General features: G+C 33.7%; 1 protein-coding gene and 1 pseudogene across 2 annotated transcripts in view; both read right to left on the minus strand.

Moving 5' to 3' along the window:
- The window catches only part of TRDN (triadin), a 273,616-nt gene that overhangs the window by 17,531 nt on the left and 230,641 nt on the right, over positions 1-25,444 (minus strand). For both annotated transcript variants that reach the window (XM_073022439.1, XM_008007178.3), the window contains 6 exons: positions 22,037-22,066; positions 15,170-15,199; positions 14,432-14,452; positions 10,905-10,937; positions 10,756-10,782; positions 8,623-8,649 (listed from right to left, as the gene is read on the minus strand). In XM_073022439.1, the coding sequence (XP_072878540.1) occupies positions 8,623-8,649; positions 10,756-10,782; positions 10,905-10,937; positions 14,432-14,452; positions 15,170-15,199; positions 22,037-22,066 (168 nt within the window). The remainder of the gene's footprint in view (positions 1-8,622; positions 8,650-10,755; positions 10,783-10,904; positions 10,938-14,431; positions 14,453-15,169; positions 15,200-22,036; positions 22,067-25,444) is intronic.
- LOC119625196 (heterogeneous nuclear ribonucleoprotein A1-like) lies at positions 19,063-20,405 on the minus strand (annotated as a pseudogene).

The following is a 25,444-nucleotide window of genomic DNA, read 5'->3' on the forward strand; positions in this document are numbered from 1 at the left end:
TACATTGTAAAATATTCGCTGTAATATTATAGAAAATTTCATTTGAATATTTCTTCAAGGAGACAAAGAGAATAAAAATAAGAAAAAATGGTCTTTTGGTTTCTCTAAATACTAAGAGTGGAAGATATGAGAACTGCCCTGAAGTCATAATCTGAAATGTTGGTGCTAGGACAGAATATTGGACCACAAATCAAAACTAAAGTCAAAGTTTTCTCTAGTCCACAGCAAAATAATAATAATAATAATAATAATAATAAGCAGCTCGTGAATTTTCACGAAGTCTTATTTACTCATTTTATAAACTTTTGATTGGTTGAGGTTATTCTCCTTGGTCATATATATTCTAATTTTTATTCTTATTGGTATTTATATGTATCAGCCTTCACCCATATATGCTCAGCACTGACTCTGTGAGAACAACCAAATCAAACAAGGGGAGCCTTTACACCCCTCATCCTCTCTGTGCCACAAAACCCTGGCTTTTGAGAGACATCAGACATCAGAAGGAGATCTTCATGTCACTTTCAGGTTTTAATTCCACAATGATAGATGCCCCAAGAGTCACAATTTAAACCCAGGCAAGAAGTGACATAAATAACCTCTTCTTCAAGCTATCTCAATACCCTGAGCTTCAAGACTGAACAGACCCCCAGCTGTTTTATACCTTCCAGGTAAGGACTTTAGATCAATGGTTCTTAAATTTAAGCATGCATCAGGTTCACGCTGGAGGGCTATTGAAACAGATGCTGAGCGCAAAAGGTCTGACTCAATATGTCGGAGGCACGTTCTGAGAACATGCATTTCTAGCCAGTTCCCAGGGGATGCTTAGGCTCCTGATTTGGACCACACTTTGGAAACTGATTACCAAATTTCCCCTATGAATCAGTCAAGACTAATCCTACTGTGAGTCCCCTCGTTACTTACCTCAATTACTACCATGAGTTTCAGCCTTCTAGCAGAAAACAGAGTCCATATGACTTTGTATTTCTCCTAGAAGCTGACCTACTTCCAAAGCCCTTCTGTGTCCTCTGTCCATCAGCAGCACTCACTCCTGTATCTTCAGCCTCTTCTCAGAATGTGCATTTTACTTTCTTCCTTTAACCAAATCCTAGCTCACTAAGGCCACAGTATCCCCTCCTAACGGTAATCTTCCAAAATGGAGACTGTTTGTTTTTCCATCCTCCACATACCAAGGTGTATAGATGTAATGCCTATTTATATCCTCTTTGTTCCTTATTACTCTTCATAGATCATCTCCTCGCTTCCTCCAAACCCCAGTTCTTTTGAGGTACATGCTATCAGGTTGCACCAGCCTCTACTTCTCTTCATTGTTGTCATCAACCAGTCTTGTGGCCTATCCTGACATTCAACGATTATTTTTGCACATAGTTACCATCTTCTCTACTACTACTATGAATATTATTAAGAATCATTCTTAACCCTGTCTGCACCTTAGAATAAACTGGGGAGTTTTTCTAAGCCTATGATTTTCAGATATCTGGGGTGGGCAACAGAGCTTTGAGATTCTCAGTTAATGAGTCTGGTGTGAGCCCTGAGTATATTTTTAAGATTTCCAACATACTCTAACATTTTGCCAGGGTTGGGGATCACTGTAATACATAATTCATACAACTACATGATCTCTGACCTCCTTGGCCTCCTCAATTCAGAAAACGAAAAACCCTACTTCTCTGGTAATTTCCAACTATATTAGTACTCTCAGAATTTTCCTTTACTGCCAGAACTTTGATTTTAAAAGTTCTGTACTTTGGCACCATTTTTTTTTCTTTTGTCTTGAACTCACTTACTCAAGAACTACCATTATACAGTATCTGATCCCATTAATACTTTCACTCTTTGTTCTTGCCACTTTCTCATTTTTCAAGATTTTCCTCATATCCTCACTTTACTTCTTACCAAGCTTATGCATAAATGAGCCATAGTTAAATCGCTCACATATTTTCTGTTGTTGTATTCATCTGCTGTATTAATTTCCTAGGACTGCCTTAAAACTGTTGGGCAGATAAATACAAAACAAATGTATTTTTCCACAGTTCTAGAAGCTAGAAGTCCAAAATTCAGGTGTTGGCAGGACCCTAGAAAGCTCCCTCTAAAAGATCTTGGGAAGAATCCTTCCTTGCCTCCTCCTAGAGTCTGCTAGTTGCCAGGAACCCTTGGCATTCCTTGGCTTGAAGCTGCATCACTGTAATTTCTACTTTTATGTTCATGTGGCAGTCTTCTATACTCGTCTGTGTGTCCCAAATTTCCTCTTCTTATAAGGATACCAGGCATCAGATTGGTGGCCCACCTTAATCCAGCATGACCTCATCTTAACTTGAGTACATCTGTGAAGACTCTATTTCAAAGTCAGGTCACATTCACAGGTACCAGGGAAGAGCTTCAACACATCTTTTGGTGGGAGGCACAAATCAACCCACTATGTCTGCCAAAACACCAAATATACTTTATGCCTACCATGTGAGCAGTCATCAAAGCTGAAGGAAGACCCCCACTCTGCAGCAGACCACACTTCAAATGTGGATCACATTTATGAGATCACTTAGCGCTGGCCAGCAATATTACCACAGACCCAACAAACTTGCTTTCTCACACTCTTAACAAATGTTTCAATTATTCTTTTCCCTCCATAAGCATCCTACAACATAGAAGTAAGCTGCTGTTGAGAAATTCATAGAGAAAATAGGGGCAGACTAAACTCCATCACTGTTTCACTACCTCACCAGCACATACTCATACATTTTTATTTTCAGTTCCAAAAGGTGATCAGTTCCTGCCCCTTTAGAGTACCAATCCTTCCATATTTTTTTCTGGATTCCATCTCCTTTTGCCAAGTCAAGGCCTTTGTTCTTGCCAATATTGCTTCGATCAGCTCCCTCATCAGTTTTCTCCTTCACTGATTCTTTCACAACGTCTCATGTCACTCTTTAGAGCCACAGACAACCACATCCTTCAATTCTATATGACATTTTCAGCAACCTCATCTCTCTGCATAGAGCTGCTGCACTCAATGTCACTACTTCTATCCTCTCACTCTCTATTTTTTAAACCTGTCTTATTATGAAATATATTATAAATAGAAGGCATATAACATTTGTGTACAATCTAATGAACAGCAATAAAGAATGTTCACCTTTGAACCTCCTGCACACCTAAGTCATAGAATAGCGCCAAGGCCTTTGAAACCTCTTACTTGTCCTACTAGCACTGCAAGCTTCTCTCTCTATCTCAAAGTTACAGTTGTCCTATATTTTGTAATAATTATTTCCTTATTTTTCTATATGGGTTTTTATTACATATATTTGTCTCTAAATAAAGGTAAGATAATTTTAGATGAATTAAATTAGATTATAATATTTAGTGAGATAACATTATATAAATTAAACTGTATTATTTAATTTGTGTGATTTTTTTGAGATGTTACTATGTTGATATGAGTAGCTGTAGTTGATTAACTTTAACTGCTGTCTAGCATTCCAATGTTTGGCCTACAAACTACAGATTTATTCTCCTGCCAATGGACACTAAGTCACGTCCAGTTTTATGTTTTCTAAATAATTCTGCTATGAACATTCCCGCACATGGGTCTCCTTTGGCACACTGGCAATAACTTTCATAGAAGTAAACTTGCTAGGCATGTACCCTAGATAAATGACACATTTTTCTCCCCAAATTCTGCATTCATGTCAGCAGCATATGTGCAAGTTTCTTCTGCTCCATATCACTACCATCATCAGAATAAGCCTATTCCCTAATTTTGAAAATTTATTCTCATGTAAAATACTATCTCGTACTTTTAAGTACAATTCTATTATTACTTAGAGGTTGAACATCTTTTGACATGTTTATAGAACATTTGCATTTTCTTTTTTTTAATGCAGTCTTATATCTAGTGGCCATTTTCTTTTCTGCCCATCGTCTATCAAGGTCTTTGTCTTTTTTTTAAATTTGGAGTTGTTCATCTATTTTTGCTATTAATCTCTTGCTATTTAAATATGTTACAAGTATCTTTTATAAGTTGGTGGCTTGTCCGTTATCTTTCTTTATGGCATTTATGGATAAATTGAAGTTCATAATTCTAATACAATAAAATGTCAGCTATTAAATGTATGACTAGAATTTTGAACATCTAGTTTTTCAAATCCTCCCATATTTCAAGAAACTATATATTTTCCTATGGTTAAAAAAACTATAATGCCATATTTTGCCTTTAGTATTTAAGTTCTTGAACCATTTGGAACTAATATTTTAGAATTGTATGAAATAAGAATAAATTATATTTTTGTATTGAATATGAGCTATATCAACACCATTTAAAAATAATCTATGTGCTCTCTGACTCTCTGAAATGGCTGCTCTTTCTTATGTCAGATTTTTACTCAAGCGTGATGTATTTTAGGTCTCTTTTTTTCTGTCTTATTGGAAAATTTATATCTACACCAATACCATTCTACCCTTTATAATACAATATCCGGGGACTACTTTATTACTAATACTTAGGATACGTAGTCCTGATCTCAATAGCCATGCTTTATAGTGCCATGTTGCTGTGTTCATTATGTCACTTTTATAATACTAAAATTTATTTCTGGTTTCCCATTTGAAATCCTGTCCCTTTCTCCCCTACCTCTTCATGTCTTAATTGAACTTAGATTTTACTTTTGTCAGTACTCATCAGTCTAGCTTGGATCTCTTTGTGTCAATCTCGATGAACATTCTTTGACTCTGAACCATGGCATTTTTCAGCTTCGGGCTGGCACTCAGAACACCAACCTCATCTTTATACATAGTTTCAAATAAGAAGCACGCCTTACTCTACCACCTAAGGTAGCCCTAGGTCTCTCACATCTTACCTTTCCTGGTACTTAAGCCTCATAAAATCATCACTCTAGTGCTGTATGAGTGATGTTTTGAATATATTCTGGCAGCATCAGCTGTGATACTATTAGTAATTATATAATATATAATACAAAACTGAGCAAGTGAAAATAGGTGCAGGTAATAATTATTCTGGGACAATATAGTACACGAAGACTGTTCTAACTGACTAAGATCATAGATCAACCAAGATTATATTTGGCATGCAACATGTGATCTAGAGACAATTCATTTTATATCAGGCCTATAGATCTTCCCATAGACTTTTGCCATTCCCATGCTAGAGTACTTAAACTGAGTCAAAGAAACACGCAATTTTATTAAGAGCAATTGTCTCCAAATATTCTTCTAACATATATAACTGAATAAATTCAATGGGACTTTACTTTTAAATTCTGCATACAGACATCTCCTAAATGATCCTGACATACATTAGTAGATTTGATGGTAGATATCTGACTCACACGCTTAGACACTGAAGTGTGGTTAAGGAGATAAACAGAGTCAGGCTTGGTGGCTGAACATAACACCTAATCTGTGCAATGCTAAAATCAAGGGGTGAAAAATGCCCGATTATTAGATCCAGAGTTAAAAATGACTATAGTTTGGCCTTATCCTGTGCTTTGGTGGTTATTTTTCTCAAAATTCAAACTGACCACTGACTGGCTGACCATGCATATGGAACACAACATCCCAGTCCCAAGGTCCTTGAAGTGGAATAAAGTGACCTGGGACAGTGCTACCCAAGTTCCTGAAAAATAGTGATCCTTGATGTGGTCATTGAAAGAGAAAGGGGTGATGTGGTCACATATATTTGGTAAACAATGTCTACTATATTTCTTCTTGAAGATTCACCATATATGTAGTGTTAAAGCCATGAAGTGCTCTACAGTCTACACATCTACTTGTTGGGTCCTCTTCCTGCTTGGAAATTACCGATTTTATTGTCAGCCTCTGTGTTGACATCCAATGTGTGGAGAGGCACATGAAGGGGAATGCAGGTAGGGCAGTTGGGTGTGTTGACGTATTTTTGCTTACACTATGATAAATAAAGGAGTCTTTGCTGAGTTGCAGAAATTGCCAGGCTAGGTTCAGCACCCCTGCCTAGTCCAAGGTACCCTTTCTTCATCCAAACGACACCCTAACACATAACTTTTGATGTGGAAACATGAAGTGCTCTTGTTTAGCGTCGCACCAGTAATCTGAAAGGTTTTCATTTTCTTGAAGCTCATGCTACCATGAGACTCTATGATATGGTTTGGCTGTATCCCCAACTAAATCTCATCTTCAAGTCCCATATGTTGTGGAAGGGACCCGGTGGGAGGTGATTGAATCATGGGGGTAAGACTTTCCCATGCTATTCTCATGATAGTGAATAAGTCTCATGAGAGCTGATGGTTTTAAAAACGGGAGTTTCCCCACACAAGCTCTCTTTGCCTGCAACCATCCATGAAGGATGTGACTTGCTTCTCCTTGCCTTCCATTATTATTGTGAGGCCCCCCTGGCCATGTGGGGCTGTCAGTTCATTAAACCTCTTTCTTTGGTAAATTGCCCAGTATGGGATATGTCTTTATCAGCAGTGTGAAAATGGACTAATATATGCTCTATTCCGAATTTGATGTACCTCCCAAGCTTGTCCATGTCCTCCAGTATTTTTCCTACAGAGATTTCAGGTGTTTCCTCCAGATCTAGAGTAAACAATCCCATACCACAAACTCAATCTACCTTCCAGTTATTTCCTTTAATCCAGTCTTAATGACAAATCCCCTTTTACTTTTTTCTTTGACTGACTTTAACCCTGTCAATCTCATCTATCCCTTTAAATTCAATACTATGGAATTGCATCACATAAATACATAATTTATGTTAAATAATCCATCTCTATCACTTTTACCTGCTCTCACAACTGAACAGACTGTAAAATCATATCCCAAATGTGCAGGTTATATACAGAAAACTATGTGCACCATACTATATGTATGATTTAAAGGCTTTTCAAGAGTATCTGTAATTATATGTAATTTTTGTTTTAGGCATTAACTTTACAAGTAGCCTTTATAACAGCTGAATAAAAATTCTCCTGCTGTATGACTTCAATACCAAAATCCATTTTTAGTTGGGAAAATGGCTGGTCACCTTGTTATCAGGTAATTTTAGCAGTTTGTGAATTATGTCTAATTAATTTTTGTGTTGAAGGATAATGTCCATGTCAAGTGCAAATCTCTCAACTGTATAGGGAGTAGAATATTAACTCTTATGAAACTTATATTGGGTTTAAGATGATTTGGCAAGCTAATTTGCTAATTTTCTGCAAAATATGCTGATCTCTTCAAAACCTGATTGGATGGTATGTTTCATAGATAGCAGAACTTACAGATTTTTTTATTGCAAATGAATATTTTTATCTACATGTCACATTTTTCTAAGAAGAAGATGTTCATCTTCAGAGCAATCTTCAATCTAAAGCTCTCTGCCAGTGCTACAAAATTATCAGATTTGTTTGATATATTTTCTTGATTATGCATTTCTACAGACTAAGTATCAGCATAGAAAAGACTCCATAATATAGAGTTCCAATCAGCTGTACATTTAACTAAAATTTTTCATGGAAATATAAATGGAATTTTAGATTCAAGTTAAACCTCTCTTGCCAAGTTCTCAATATCTACGTGTATACTTTCAACTGTAATTTTTTTAAAAGAAGACATTCCTACCAAGCTACCCAATATATTTTTCAATTATTATCTGATGTATCTACTGATGTAATATGTCTCAAAAACTACTTGGGAGGCTGAGGCAAGAGAATCGCTTGAACCCAGGAGGCGGAGTTTGCAGTGAGCCAAGATCATGACACTGCACTCCAGCCTGGTGACAGAGCAAGACTCCATCAAAAAAAAAAAAAAAAACAAAAACAAATTAAAAAAAAAAAAACCCTCAGTACTAAATAAAATATGCATTTGTTTTATATATTAGTAGCATTACCAGTACTTGTTTACCCCAACCTCTCAGAAATAGATATAAGCACATTGATGTCATGTATAGAACTGAGGATTGACCTAAATCCTATATACAAAGCTTACATATTTCTTCCTAAAACAAAATATTTTCCATTTTGCTTAAAATAACTTTTATTAATAACAGTCAGGTACTTCATCAAACTAAGAAATATCAACAGTTTCTCAGTATTTTTCCCTAAGCATATTGTCAAAGCTACCATTGCTGCAAATGCCAAGGTATGTTATGGTTATCAGTTAATACTTCACAATCAAAGAATAGAAAGCTTAAAAGGGAATTGTGACATTCCAAGAGCAATGGTTAGGAAAATGTTGAGGGGCTTCCTTTCGTTAGAGATGGGATATTCATGGTAGACAAATTAGGTTGCCTACTGGTTTGATCAACTGATTAATCATTAGGATAATTCAGTCTGATGTGTACTGAAGAATTCACTTATTATACTGCAAAATGAGAAATAAAAATATAACACTTCGCAAAGGTGTCATGATGTGGCCAAATTAACAAATGAAAGCTCTATAGATAAATTTTGATAAGAATGAATTCACAGAAAAGGCAGGGATAAGTAATTTTCCATATTCAACACAACAAATAATCATATCAAAAAGCTGGTAAGCCATTCTCAAAATTAGCACTAGCATAGTCTATAGTAGAAAACTCAAAAGAGTAAGCTTCTAAAATATGCTCTTCTTTAAAAATTTTGTTCAACATACTTGCTTTTACTTGTTTTTCACTTGGAACTGTTAATGACAAGAAATAATAAGGTTAACAGTAATAACAAGTCTGCTTATCTCTTTCCAAAATAATTTTAAGGTTATTTTAATTGTTTAAAGATTGTGTGTATAATATTGAAAGCTAAACAAATATAAGATCTGAGAAACAGAAAATAAAATACTGTGCAATTTTTTTGATAAATCCAAATATATTCCATGAATTATAGAATTTAATTGTTTGTTATTCATACAACTTCTTCCAACACAGAATGTTCATTCAAAACTCATTCATCTTGCTCTCCATTTTTAATTATCCAAAGATCTCATTTTTTTAATATACAGGCAAATGCATTTTCCTCAAAGTCTATAAAATAGTGTGGAAAGAATGAATTCACTTGATAAATTATTCAAATCGAAAGTTTTAATTTTTGAACTACAGCTAATTACTGCTAAGTTGCTGCATTGTAATCACACACCAAAATAAATATATAATAATTTCAAGAAATTTATCTTATTTTGTCAGGTTCAATATTAGACTGTAATATTTAACTATTAAAACTTTTAAAATTGGCTACACCAATAGTCATTCTGTATGTCTCTCTATCTTTCTATAATGCATGCACTACCTTAGGTTTCTTCTTACATACATAAGTGAGAAGATGTGTTATGCTTGAGGAAATGCAACTCTGAACCAATAGGGTGTTCTCTGGAAAGAAGACAAAGCATTTCTTTCTTCCCAAAGGTCAAATACTGTGAAAATGTGAAATGCTGAAATGCGCAATATTGTATCTTGTAAATTATTTTAAAGGTTTCTTTTTTTAAATTTATAAAAATGTAATTATTCTATTTGGTGTTTCTTCCTTCACCCAATAAGCCATCATCAAGTGCCCAGTGTGTTCTGGCATTACAATAGGTGCTCTGGGAATAAAGAGAAAAAAACAGTCGGCTTCTTCTTATTTCTGACTATATAAGGTAGAAAAGGGAAAAGATAATGATTTTAACAGCATATGGAATATTATAAAAGTAAGAAAATGATGCTATGGGAAGTAATTGGACAGACACTTACAACGGATTTGGGTTGTTTCAGGATGTTTTATAATCTTTAAAAATGAATAATAAATGTGGATTCAAGCCTGTAGTTTTCCATGGTTTGTGGCAGGATGGGAGTACAATTGAGCCCCTTTTCACGGTTATTTAAATAAGATTGAGCAGATGCTATTTCCATTTAAATAAAATGAAATGGGAGGAATGACTGATGGGTATTACATGAGGTTACGATCACCTATACACACACACACACACACACAACACTAAATAACTCAGTGAAGCTCCTTCAGTAGGAGTTAGCCAGGCAAAATCAAGAGGTGACAGTTTTAAACGAGGGAAATATAAATGGTTTCAGAAATTTGTATTTGAAATCATTAATTGGGCAGGTTAAATGCTAGAAAACTTCAAAACAATAATTTGGTATCCATAACGACTGCACTTTTAGGGTTGTTTTTTTTTTTTTTTTTTTTGATAGGTTTATTTGTCTGGTTGTTTGACTCTCAATCATTTGTTTTTCTTATCAGAATGTAAATATATTTAGGGCAAAATCTACTTTTACTCTCACTGCAACTCCCTTGAACACTCAGGAAATGTTATTAAAATTATGAATTGGGAGATAATATTTGCTGGAAGTGATTATTCCATATTATAAAAACAAAGCAACGTATAATGCATTTACAGAAAGTGTTTTGTTCTTGTTTTGTTTTGCTTTTACACTAAACTGTGAAACAGTACACTTCACAAATACTGCACAGATGAATTCACTGAGGATCTTGTGAAGTTGCAGACTCTGATTCAGTAGGTCTTGAATGGGGCCAAAAATTCTGCATTTCTAATAACCTCTTGGGTGATCCTGATGCTGCTAGTTCACAGAACACACATTGAGAAGCAAGGGTGTAACATTTGGCTTTCATTTTCTAAAGCTGCATTGATGTTATGTCCATGTCAAGAACTTGGAAAAAACCACTGTGAGATGGAAGCATTCCCTGCCTTTTACTGCCACTGTCTTACCACCTGTTTGAGGCTACAGCATTAATAAACACTGGACATCAGTATTTGGGGTCCAGCAACAGTGGTCTTACTCACCTGAATGTTCTTTCTTTGGTGACTTTGCTGTATCAAAAAGGAAAGAAAAAAAATCAACATTTTATGTCATTGAATTGCAATTCAGTATTCAATTGCAAATCAAATAATATTATGAAATTGTGAGAACAGAGGAATTTAAAAACAGTTACCTGGTTCCACATGTTTTTCTTTCTTTTCCTGTTCTGAAACATATTATTATTGTTGTTATTATTATTATTCTAAAGTTTATGAATCCCAACTTAATTATTTGAACACAAAGAAACATGCATGTGCTGATGCCAGATTGCAGCAACTAATAATAGCTTACATAAAAAAACTAAGATTGTATACTTAAAATAATTATTTCTTCCATTTATCTTGGGAGTTTCCTTATGGGGCAGCATCAAAATATTCTGAATATTAGAGGAATTTGAATTTTTTACAGACGATAAACCAGAAAAATAAAATAGAATCCAAAAAGGGTAAAAAAAATGAAATTTTCTATTATATTAGATCAATATGAAATGAGTTTGAGTAAAAATAGTAAGTATAAAAGACAATTACTACAGCTTTTTAAAAAATTGCTTAGTTTTTTGAGAGAGGGTCTCGTTCTGTTGCCAGGTTGTAGCACAGTGTTATAATTCAATTTCACTGCAGCCTCCACTTCCTGGGCTTAGTTGATCCACCAATCTCAGCCTCCCAGATAGCTGGGTCTACAGGCACACACCATGTGTAGCCAGATTTGTTGTGTGTGTGTGTGTGTGTGTGTGTATGTGTGTGTGTGGAGACAAAGTCTCACCATGTTGGTCAGGCTGGTCTCAAATTTCTGAACTTAAGAGATCCACCCACCTCGGCCTCTCAAAATGCTAGGTTTACAGGCATGAGCCACAGCACCCCACCTTATTGCAGTTATTTTAAAATAACTCTCAGAACGTTGAAGATTAGCGCATTTCATGTGGACTGCCTCTTCTAAGAATCTTCTTACATGGAAGAAATAGCTGTTAAGCTAAGACAAAGGCTTTGTGAGATACATTTAAGACACTAAAATAGAAAAAGAAGTTTCAGGGTAAAACATTTGCCTTGCTTTTTGGACAAATGCTCCTTTTAGAGTCCTCTTTATATGGCGTTTCTTTTCAGGAATCTACTTTTGTCAAAATTGTATGAGACAAAGCATTATTTTGTTCTCAAGATTAAGCTGATATTTATGTTATAATAAGCACTAATTTTATAAGAATTGCAAGCACTAATTTTATATGAAGTGCTATCATCTACATTTCTATTCTTATTTATTTTGCCTTGACAACCTTGTCAAATTAATTTAAAAGAAGATTTTCAAGAAATACTTTAACATACACACATTTTTATCTGATATTTTAAAGAAAAAGAATGGAAAGATTCTTAAAGTTTTTTTTAATGAATAGATTTTGAAGCCTAGAATATGTGCATGCTGAAAGAATTCTACAAACTATATTTTAAAAATATAGAGTGTCATAGAATGCTATGGTCACCACATCAATTTCTCAAGTATACAATTTTGTTAGTCAGGCTTTGTAATTAAACAAGTATGGTATGAGCAACTTATCCTCCTTTAAGAAAGCCTTTAAGCAGTAAAACAAAAAAATGAAACAAATGGTTTGACCAAGTGTTTCAGGTCAAAAGGAAGAAGCTATGACGATTTAGCTAAAATTAAACAAAATTAGAACATTATCAAATGTTGTCTGGCAAATGAAGAGCAATTAAATGCATTGTTTAAGGTATTGCTTAACTGAAGCTCTAATCATAAAACATTTCTAAGAAATTTGTGATGACAGTCACAAATAATCAGTGATGACAGTCAAAAAAGTACTGGAAGCAGATTTTGCTACGCATCAAAATTGAATACCAACTATACATAAGATTAAAAGTTAAAACAAAGTCCCCTCAATCTTATCAGAAAGCCATTATACAAGCTGAAAAATAGCTGTGCTAATTTGTTCATTATACAGGATAGCTCATGGTGTAGCTATTGAATTGCCATATTAAATATACATTGATTTACCCTTTAACTCTATAGGGACCACAAAATCATCCTATGGTTGATTTTTGAGGCCTCTCTCTTTTACTTTTTATTTTGAAAAAAATTATAGCTCACAAACATTTACAAAATGTACAGGACGGTCTCGTACTCTTCATCCTGTTTCCCCTAACCATAATAAAAAATATCTGAAAAGTGAACAACCTTTAAGTTGTGATTATTGGAAAAGTAGCAGCAAAATAAAACATAAAATTGGGCTGTACCATTAAATAAAGCAACCCTCAAGACAAAAAATCCAAATCAAAGAAATTCTAAGATACAACACTAAAAATAATAAAAGGAAGTCTAGATGATAAACCACAGCAAATGAGTGAATTTGAAAAGAATTGATAGGTGTTTTGAAGAAAACTATTTTTTCTCCTTATTGCTACCCAAGTCACAATCTGCGGACCTTCTCAAGGAGGGAAACAGTTGAGTTGTGAATGACTGCGTGAGAAGGCATGTTTATTTATTAAGTGCATCAGTGCCCTGAAGATTGCCAAGGAGCTGCAGTGTCTGCAGGAACTTTTAAATCATATAAACTGTAATAAAGGGTCTTAAGGCTCTCTCTATATATACTTTAATACTATTTTTCGAATCTCCGGTTGTCCTCCATTTTCCTGCTGGTGCAGTGTTTATAGAGTGCTTTCTGTATCACTGTGCCAGTACTCATCAGCAGCTCTGCACACACATAAACCTGAACTGAGAGAACTCACACCTCTCTATAGATGGATTGCTCCCCCTGGCTGAGTTGAAGTATAATTTCATGAGTGTCTCCACAGGGCATTTTAGAGCGTTTTTATGACGTTGAATGTCTCAGCATCCTTACTTTATGTAGGGCCAAAACATACATAAATATATTTCAATTGGTATGTATTTTAAAACACATTTTTGATACTACTAGACTCTTAAAATCTCTATATTGCTGGTAATGTGCTAATTTTTAATAGTAAAGTGAATAAGTTTAGGTGTTTTTTTTTTCTTTTTTTGCTTTCTTTTGTTAAATATATCTTATTTTCTTCAGAGGAGAACATATATTTGTGAAAGACATACCTTAAGGTATTGAGCTTGACTGAATTGTTAGCAAACAGCCATAATAGTGTATTAAAGCAACAGTGGATGAGGCTGAACAGCAATACAATTAGACAGAGCTCATAGTGCATGTTGGGGGAAATTATGTTATGGGAAAAATGTCATATATCACATGTACATTCCAAAATGCTACAGATTACAAAAAGAAAGATAGGAAAAAAGTTGTAAAACTAGCCTGGAAAGGAACTTCTAGTCAATCTTCAAAGGACAGAGAACTAACCAGATTAGGACTAAATTTACAAAAGCATAAGTCAGTTTGGGTTAATGGAATGCAGTTTTACTTTTGATTACAAGCTCGTCAAGAGTATTGTTAGATGATTGCATGAGCTTGAGAAAGAGTTCTAAAAATGATTACTATGCTTCTCAGTCCACTATAACCCCCAGACTGTGTATTTTTTTTAGTTGGACAAAAAACAACAGAGTTCACATGCATAAAACGTAGGAAAGGCGGATTCAAAACTCCAGGTCTAAATACAGCAGCAGGCAAATAATAGCAGTAAAAAAAAAAAAAAAAAAAAAAGGGACACAAATACACTGCATGCATTTCCTTACTTTTTCCCTTGGGCTGTTCTACTGAAAGAAATACAAACAAAATCATTGCTCTTAAAACTTTAAAGATAAAATTTACTACCCTACATATTGATTAGACTGTAATTTTTCCCACCGCTCCTTCCAATTTTCTCTCCTTAAATTTCACAGTGAGGTGAAATTTCACAGTGAGGTTATGAGGTATTGTTAATTACTGTAGGTGCTTCCATAATTTGATTGGCAAACATTATTTAACAATAAATTAACCCAGGATTATAGTGTTTAACCATTTTAAATTATTTACACCTGATGTGTGTTTCTTAAACACATAAAAACACTATGTGAAAAAGTCTAGGAGGCACAGGCATACTTGCCAAATGAATTATTCAAGACTGAAAGGGATAAATCAGTTCCTAATTGATGTTGGTCTGTCAAAAAGTAATTGAGTGTGTGCTTTCTAGTAAAATAAATGTTTGATACTGAAAATTTTTCAATTTCTTGTCAAGTAAACATTTCTTTGGAAACAATTACTGTGAAAGGTAAATACATGCAATGTTCACTTCTATTACTGCCAAATACTTCTCATAGCAGTACTGTCAGAATAGATTTGGCGCTCTCTCTCTCTCTCCCCCTTAATCTCAATCATTTTTTATTCTCCTCTATCCCACACATAATTCCTTCTTCTATGTCAATCCTTTAAGAAGGTATGCTATTTCAGGGTTAATCAAACATAAGGCAGAATAAAAGAAATATGTCCAGTACCTTCTGCAGGTTTTTTTGTTTTCTTGGAATCTGAAAACACAAAGATAAATTATTAATAAAACAGATATAATAAATCAACAGCTGATTAGCTCACAACAATTTTCTATAAACAATGAAATAAAATTGATTATTCAACAAAATTCATCATTTGCATGATATATTTCTAGAATATGAGACTTAGAAACTGTTCTGTTTTGTGGGAATAAGTATTAGAATGAAGCAGGAGTGAGAAACTCTTTATAAAATATTTTATGTTAATATTTTATAAAGAATATAAAACATTGAAAAACATAAATAAAAATATATCCACATATAATTTATAAAGAAATTTTGTTTTCCCTATATAAGTTAATAACCTGTTAATGGAACATCAAACTGAGTAAATATATGGTCTATTTCCATAAAGATGCTTAGGAGTTCATGTAGTTAACTTGAAACTTTTCATTTGTTCAATCTAAGTCAGTCCAGGTGAATTGTGCTGCACTCTCTTTGAATAATCAATACACTTTCAATACAGATATTCAGGTATTCTTATGGTAATAGAAAAGAAATAGATTAGTGCTGACTCATGGGTTACTTATGAATACATCATTATATTTATAACTGTTACATAGTAATGTTTATTTAGTGGTCGAAATACATCTATTTCATTTATAGTAGATAAACGTTCAGCCTAGATCTGATAAATTTATTATTTTCTATTATTTAGGCCATGAAACTTTCTGCTCCTACCACTTGAAAATGAAAACAAGAGGTTTTAAAGTTCATTTGTTTTAAGATGGAAGCACCTTAGCTTGAATTTTTGCTTCGGATATTTTATTTTTTAATCTTCTTTGTCCTTTTACGGTTTCTGTTTTACTGTTTCTGAATTTTTTAATTCTCTATTACTGTAATTAGAACCATAATAATGAACTATGAATTGATACCTGCAAAAGGTAGCTAAATTGTTTTCTGGCTTACAATTATCTGGCTTGGAACCTAGAATGGTAGACATTCACTAATAGTTTGCAAGTTTACGGATTTCTGTGCCTTACAGTGGTGTGGTGGTATCACGACTTCACTTCCATGATGAAGAAAGGGAACTAAAATGTCTGGATATGATAACGGACTCATTGTCTCTTCACAAAAGGCAGTTAGATGGTCAACAAAATTGTTTTAGGTAAAAATGATAATCAATGCCAGTAACACTGTGGTGAAGGTAATGTCCCACTTCTGTAGATGTGTCAGCTAGAAACACATTTTAGGAAACAAACTAAGAAAATAATCCAGAAAGTCATAAAAGTGAGCATGCTTTTTGATGTGGTGATTCCATTTCTAGAAATCCAAAGAGAAAAAAAGCAATATTATCATAAAAACGTATATGTAGGGAAATGCTTTTCTCATGACTTGACTTTGTGTCTCTCAGTAATGGGAATATTAAACACTACCCTCTGAACAATAAGAGAGTGTTGATGAATTTGTGGTATATTCACACAATAGAATAATACACAATTATTCAAATGATGTTTTTGCTGATTGTGCCACAGTCTGGAAAATATTAACTAAATAAGATAAATAATGCAAAATGAAAATCAAAGCATGACATAAAACAACTTGTTGTGTGATGTGAGTGTGTATGAACAAAGATTAGAAGAAAATATGCCAGCATACTAATGTTAGTTGTGGACAGATTAAATAATTAGGCTAGATTTTATTACCTCTCTTTCTGAATTTCAAATTTTTCTGTAACACGAATATGTTTTATTTGTAAGGGAAAGAAACAAACCTTGACTTAAAAAATAATAGATTCCTGAGACAAAACATTTACTTATTCATCATTTATTAAACCTTATTGTGTCCAGCCCACTACAATGAAAGTAATTTTAGAATAGATTTTTCTTAATTAATCCCAGCTCTGAAAACCAATCTAAAAAATATTCTTGCTAATTAGTTTGTCATCAGGAAATTTCAATTAGTAGGCTAAGTTTGCTATCTGAAACACGGGCTTTGCAAACATTTTTCTCATTCATTTTCTTCCTGAATAATTATTTTAATTGGATAAGCAAGCAATTCAAATATACAGAAAAAATATGACATGAAACAGTTTTATATTAACAATATGCAGTGGCCACTTCTACTTAAAATATGAGAATCTTATAACACAGTAGCCTAAGGTATGAACTTGATAGTTCAATGTCCATTGTAAGTTATCAATTAGTTTGACTCCAGTATACTGAAATAGTATTTCTGCCTGCCCAAGCAGTTGCGTGTTCCTCACTTAACAATCTCTTGAGTCCAGAATATAGCCAATAGGAAAAGCACAGGAGGATTATGAAGAGAACATGGTCATGCAGTAATAAATTCAACCTAAAGTTTGGGGGAAATGTGGGAACAGAGAGAAGATAAAACATGCCATATTAGAACAAGATTATTTCCAATCCCTATATTCTCTGACCAGATACTGGAAAGGATAGAAAGCTCAATATAGCAAATGTAACTAAAGAATATCTGTAATTTTAATCTGCCTTTCTATTTCCTAATAATAAGAATCAATAATATATTTTATCAGATATCAAATGTACTAAAATGAAAGATTAAAACATCATATGAAGTCCAGAGTCAGGCAAATGAAACTCAGAATGTCATGATAAAGTTGTGCATTTTCTTTTAGAGTCAAGAGTGCAACAGAAATATAGAACTAAAGTGATAGAGCAACTTAAAACTATAGTGCTTGTGTCCAAAGATCACATACTGACTCTGAAGAGCTATTAATACTAGCTGGTAATATTCATGCTATTAAACTTCATTATGCTCTTTCAGCATTCTTGGCTCAAACAGCTTAAAACGTTACAAAGGCTTACTTGGTCAATATACTTCCCTGAAGACCATCTGCCCAATAATCTGGGCAGCAGTTTTTTAAGAACATTGAGGCCCCCAGCACCTGTGATTTAAAATCAGTGATGTGTTTGCAATCTGTTAAATCCATCACTCACTCATCTGTAGCAGTGTCTCAAGTAAGGTCTTTTATGTTCGTAAGTGATGCCAGATGAAAATGAAATACCAATTTATATTAAAGGGAAAAGTTAACTTTCTGATAGCCTACTAATGCTAGTACTGAAGTATCCTATCTCCTTTGTGGAACCTACTTGATTGACAACTTTAGTCAATTAGAATACCAGGAATTTTGCTTTGTTTTTCAGCATGATTTATCTTCTGGTCTGAATCTGGAAGCTGTAGAACCAGGGACTAATTCTCACATGTATTCAACTCTATTTGCTCTAGTTATAGTCAAAAATAAATCTCATCTGGCAGGTTCTCAGTGGATTTCTATCTTTCAGAAGATAATGTGGAATTCCTAGAATTCTGGTTGCTAGGAATTCATCAATCAAGCTGAGTTTAGATGAATAATATCTACCTGGATCTGCTAGTACAATTCAAGGAGCAGGTAAAGTTTTGAACCACAGTTAATTTAAGTTTTGATAGGATGCCTTGTGATTCTCCCAGAATGTAGAAAGAAGGGAGGCTTGCAAAGACCTGCTGTAAGACCACCTCCCACATGGCTCCCTATCTCTCCCAGGAAATGTCAAGAGGCAGTTTCTCATCACCTCCTGATTCTGCCTAAAGCTGCCTGGAATAGAGCTGCAGACCGCAAAATCATTTTGCTGTAGTCTGGATTAGCTCCTCAGCAATGACGTGTCCCCAACTCGTGTTGCATTATCTGGCCCCTTTTGTTTGGGCTTCATCCTTTTTGGTGTGTGGCACAACAACCTTGGAGAGCTGGAACCTCGAGCTTTGCTATGAAAGTAATACATTGTCTCAATCTCAAAAGGGATCATTGCATCTTTACTGTTGGAATTGTTTAGGCCTTGATCATGACCTTCCCTTGAGATACTCTTTTTTTTTTTTTTTTTTTTTTTTTTTAAAAAAAGACATTTATTCAGCATCACGATCAGACTATTACATTTAGCAATCAACAGCATGGGTGCAAAAAAAAAAAAAAAATCTACATTAAAACCCTTTGTTGGAATGCTTTACACTTTCCACAGAACAGAAACTAAAATAACCTGTTACACAATTAGTCACAAATACAGTCCTTGAGTTTTTTGCCCATACACATGAGTATTTGTCTAAAACATGTCTTCTTTGTAGCAGCTAGGCCCTGCCACCACTGTACTTGGCTGAGTTCACAAATCTGTTGTAACCTGAAGCTTCCCTGTCACTTCTCTGGCTCTCCTCTCCTGTTAAGCTTTGTTTCCTAATTAAAATCTTCTGCCACTGCCATAGCTACTGCTGCTGCTGGAACCCCCATAGCCACCTTGGTTTTGTCGTTTTGCAAAGTATTGGCCTCCACCACCACAGGGGCCAGAGCTTCTGCCTCCAAAATGTCGTCCCTTCATGGGTCCAAAATCTGAAGACTGATTGTTGTAATTGCCAAAATCATTGTAGCTTCCACCACCTCCAAAATTGCTTCCATCATTACCAAATCCATTATAGCCATCCCCACTGCCACCATATCCACCACCACCACGGCTGCCACCAAAGCCACCACGACCACTGAAGTTTCCTCCATGACCGAAGTTGTCATTCCCACTGAAACCACCTCCATGACCACCACCAAAGTTTCCAGAACCACTTCGACCTCTTTGGCTGGATGAAGCACTAGCCATCTCTTGCTTTGACACGGCTTTCCTAACTTCACCGTTGTGGCCATTCACAGTATGGTATTTCTGAATGACAATCTTATCCATGGAGTCATGGTCGTCAAAGGTTACAAAGGCAAAGCCCCTTTTCTTGCCACTGCCTCAGTCAGTCATGATTTCAATCACTTCAACTTTCCCATACTGTTCAAAATAATCTCTTAGGTGATGTTCTTCAGTGTCTTCTTTAATGCCACCAACAAATATCTTCTTCACAGTTAAGCGGGCACCTGGTCTTTGAGAATCTTCTCTTGAGACAGCTCTCTTTGGTTCCACAACTCTTCTGTCCACCTTGTGTGGCCTTGCACTCATAACTGCATCCACCTCCTCCACAGTGGCATATGTGACAAACCCAAAGCCCCTGGAACGCTTGGTGTTTGGATCTCTCATTACCACACAGTCCGTGAGCGTTGCCCATTGCTCAAAATGGCTCCTCAGGCTGTCACCGGTTGTTTCAAAGCTCAATCCTCCAATGAAGAGCTTCCTCAGCTGTTTGGGCTCTTTAGGAGACTCTGACTTAGACATGACGGCAGGGAGAAGAGAGGCTTTAAGGATGCTTCTTCAGCAGCGTCCACGGGCAGAAATGAGTAAGCTGACCGCCTTGAGGTACTCTTAATAGGCAGTCAGGAAAGACGATTCAGAAAAAGAATTTAAAAAACTTTAATTGCAGGTTAAGTCTTGTAGAGTACATTCAGTGGTCAGTGTAAAGCCACTCAATATTTTAAATAGGTTATGACATGAAAAGTTGAATAAAATCAGTTGAATATTTTGGAAAGAGGTAATATTAGAGGCAAATTAATTATCTTGGTCAAAGTTTTTCGTTTTCCTCTCAGGACTCCTTTAAAATCTTAACTATTAAAACTCCCAAACAGCCTTTTTTAACGTACCTTCTATTGATACTTATAATTTTAAAAAATTAAAGCTGAAGAAATTTTTCAAATATGGTATTATTTATGCATTTGTTAAAAATAATAAACCTGTTAAATGTTAACATAAATAACATATTTTTATGACCAATACGCTTCCCAATACAAAAAAAAAATGGTGACATGAGTGACTTTTTTATTGCTTTTGTGAATATTATTAATGTCTGGTTTAATGAGAAAGCAATAGGATTTGCACATCTGCTTGGGCATTTACTGTATTGTATTATTACCATTATTTAGCCTCTAGAAGTCTCTACTGCAAACTCAAGTGAGAACGACAGTGAGAAAGGTAAATGAAAATTTTCTGTCACTTATAAAAATAATTTTAACCTTGTAGAACCACTGAAAAGGTCTCAGAGACCCACAGGAGTCCTTGACCACTGATTTTGGAGATTATTGTTCTGGTTGACATGAAAAGTTAGTAAGACCAACATGAGATCACAAATGGCAATGTGAGATCGCAAATAAAGAACTGGATCCTGCAAATGAAGATTAGTTGTTCTAATTATTATAGGAAGAATTAAACAAAAGGATCGTTCAGTAAAAGTGAAAATTCTGGAGGACTAAATGTAAGGGAAAAAAATTTAAAAAAAAATCGAGGTTCAAGGTTATACCAATATTTCAGTCTCGCTGTCTATAAGGAGTATTTTATATGTTTTTTAGCTGGTCACGGACTCTGGATCTCCTGAATCTACGTAAGCAGAGCTGATCCCAAGCTCCTCCAATATTGCATATTGATTATGGACAATGTTTCAAAAGGAGAAAAAATGAAAAGAGGTATATAAGCCAGAAAAAAATAGAACAAAAATATCCTAGAGGCAGAGCAATGAGAGAAAAATAAATAAATAAATAAATAAACAAACAAACAGATAAAAAGCTTAAAGCAGTGAAATTGAAATTTGACTACTGTTTTATATACCCCAAAGGCTTAGAAGACTTTGATTTGAATGCCGATGAGAATGGGTCTGTATGTTACATAGTTCTGAAATTTGATAAAACTGTCAACATAGAAGGAGCCCTAGGATTTTGAGAAGTTATGCTTTATTCCTTATATCTTGAGAAAGATTAGATTAAAATTGCTTTCAAAAAGTAGCTCACCCTTCTGTGTGAGGTGAAGTAGAAAAAGCACATTCATGCAAAATGTATGCACATAATAGATACAGTTATCCGAGGGGAATATAGACAGGATAGCAGTCAAACCCCAACTCAGGATATTGGTAAATTGTACTCACAAAAGGCTCAGTGGGATTTTGCATAAAACATACCTTCCTTCTTTTCATCCTTTCTAGCTGCTGCTGAAATAATGAAAATGGCATTAAGACATATGAAATGATCATTCCTCAAAATACTCCCCAGAATATGAGAATGTATTCCATATATTCACAAATTCAGTGGTCATCTACACACTAATAAACTCATCCAAATCTGTGGTAGGAGTGTAACCAGAAAATATTACTTCATATAAAGATTTTTGTAAACTCAGAAATAAGCATTAGCAAAAGAAGAATAAAAATATATGGAGTTACATAGACAAGAAGTCAAATTTATATGTATATGCTTAAGGTAAATTCATTTTACATTTTAAATTGTTGTATCTGAGGAAACCACAATCTTTTCTAGAAGGTCATAAAATATAGACTATGAGTGGATTAATCAAAAAAAGTGGAAGTGATATATCAAAAATTATCTATGCTTAGCTACTGAGGAGTTATATACCAGTCTGCAGTCTATATTTGCAGTTATAATAGCCATGTATGAAATACCCAATTTTAGGAAGGGTAAATAAATATCCTACCCTCCTTTTAGTAAACTTATGCCTTCTTTTACATAGAGAAAAAGGTACAGAACACTTTAATCACCTTTGAATTCTGGCTTCCTCTGTGCTGATATTTATCTAATTCTGAACCATGAATCTAAATCTGGATCCACGTTGTTGCTTATGGGTATTACCAGAAATATTAGGGAGAGGCGCTCAACAGACTTAGAATTGTTCTAAGCAATATGACCCCTGGTTCTGTGTAATATTCACCCAGGAGCTAAAATCATTCAGACTAAAATCATTCAGACTAAAATTAATGTATAAAATCATTAATACATAATGTATCTTGGGTCACATTAGTTGAATTTGAGATTGTGCATAATCCAGTATGGTAATCCCACCTCAGTGGGATAGAATATTGGGGATCACTTAGAAACAACACTTAGAAAACACTTAGAAACAACTGCTATGGACATTTGCTCTATGATACAATTGCCAAAGCTCTTTCAGGTACATCCTCTTACTGGGTTTTCATCATGACCTTGTTAAAAAAAAAGCAGCCCAGAGCAGAAAATGAAGCTTCTGAAACAATAAAATAATTTTCAGAGTATAAGCAGCAGAATTGGCTCTAATGATCAGGAATAAAAGACAGGAAGAAAATATATTTTAACTTATGACAAATTATTTTTCTCTATTTTCTAAATGCTATTGATGTGCTGTTACTTTTGTAGTAGAAAAGTGAATTTACAAATAATTTACAAATAAGATAATTCTACTTTGGGATATTTGTTTCTTTTTAATGTAGTTTTAGCTAATAATACACAAAATGTATTATGTAACAATTATATAACAATTATATAATATAAATATTATATATTATGATATTATATAATATTTATATAATATATCAAATTATATAATATAATATAGAATATAATATATTCTATATAATATGATCTATAATATATTATATATAATGAATATCCTACCCTCCTTTTAGCAAACATATGCCTTCTTTTACATAGAGAAAAAAGTACAGAACACTTTAATCACCTTTTCTGGCTTCCTCTGTGCTGATATTTATCTAATGCTGGACCATGAATCTAAATCTGGATCCATGTTGTTGCTTTATTATATTTTATTATTTTATTTTTATTATATTATATATTTATTCATTATATATAATATGTAATATATTATATATTATATATTATATTATATAACATATATCACATAATAATATATAATATGTAATATATGCTATATATAATATATATCATATTATATGTATATGATATATGATATTATATTATATTATAATATATAACATAACATATGTATATTATATATTATATATGATATTATATATTATATTATGTCATATATCTTATATAATATATTATATATTAATACATTTTTATTTACAAATAATATATATTATATATTATATATTTATGTATGATATAATATTTTATATATGTATAATATATAATATATTATATAATATATTATATGTATATGATATATGATATTATATATTATATTATAATATATACTACATAACATATGTATATTATATATTATATTATATCATATATCTTATATAACATATTAATACATTTTTTATTTATATATTATATATTATATTATATATTTATGTATTATATATTATTTTATATATGTATAATATATAATATATTATATATGTGTAATATGTATAAATAATTTATATTATATATTATATAATTATATAATAATACACAAAATTCATGACCTGATGAATTTCAAAGCCATGAGGTTTAATTTCAGTAAGTCTGTGAGTTTGACTCTATAGACTTGTTTATTGTTGATTCTTTACATTGAAAATAAGAATTTCCTTCAAAAAATTTTATAATTTTCAAAATCATCTGATTATGATTTGGATGGATGGAAGTGGGGAACTCTTTAAAGAAAGACAAAATAAAACAACACAAAATTACCCCCTTGAAGGAGCTCTGGTCAATGAATTGCTCTGAGCTCTAAACTACATCAATTTAACCATAAACACATGTGTAAAGGGCAACCTGACAAAGGCCTTGACTAATGACCAAAAAAAGGGCTGAGAATGTGAATACATTTAACAAAACCATAGTTTCTTGTCAATTCTACAGACAAGAAAGCCTCTGAAACTTAAATTCCTTCAAGAATTAGCAAAATCTTGTTAAATTGCAACAAATTTTTTGATTTCTAAAATAATACATGAAAAACAATCTGCACATATGCATGTAGAGATGCAAGCATGCATGCATGTACATGCATCTGCTTTTATTCCTATCCTTATATATTTGATAGTTTCAGTTTACAGTTTATAGTGACAATGGAGATAGTTGAATGAAGCAGTTTGACCTATTCCATCATAACTGACTCTGTTTTCTGTTGTTGCCCTGGGTCCCTTGAAGGTGCATAGCTTTTGTTTATTGCCAGTTGGAAGGCCATGTTATCTGCCAACCTGGATTCCAGGCCCACAAGCTAATCAAAGCCAGGGTCTCGGGATTCAATTGTTTCCAGAACGGTTTTGTAGCTTGTGTTCCATGTGTCCCACTTCTGGTCCTCAAATTCAGCTTGCCTGCTTCTCATCTACTTAACTCTGTTATGGGATTGGATGACTCTTGAATTTACTGAGTAGACATGGTTCTGAATAACTGGGGTTTTGGTTTTTGCATTGTAAAAAAACTGGAATGGCTAACATTCTAGTTTTGTTGATGTTGTTCTCTTTCTATACTCTTTCTATAGTATCCGGGAAATTCTTAATGTTTGCTTTAGGAATCCAGAAGAAAAAAGCCAGTGGAAATATACTAACGCAGAATGCACATAACCCCATCTTTTAAGCTGAGTTTAATTTTTCATGTGTTCTCTCTTTGGCATTTTAATATCG

This window comes from Chlorocebus sabaeus, chromosome 13, assembly GCF_047675955.1.
Source record: "Chlorocebus sabaeus isolate Y175 chromosome 13, mChlSab1.0.hap1, whole genome shotgun sequence".
NCBI classification, from domain to species: domain Eukaryota; kingdom Metazoa; phylum Chordata; class Mammalia; order Primates; family Cercopithecidae; genus Chlorocebus; species Chlorocebus sabaeus.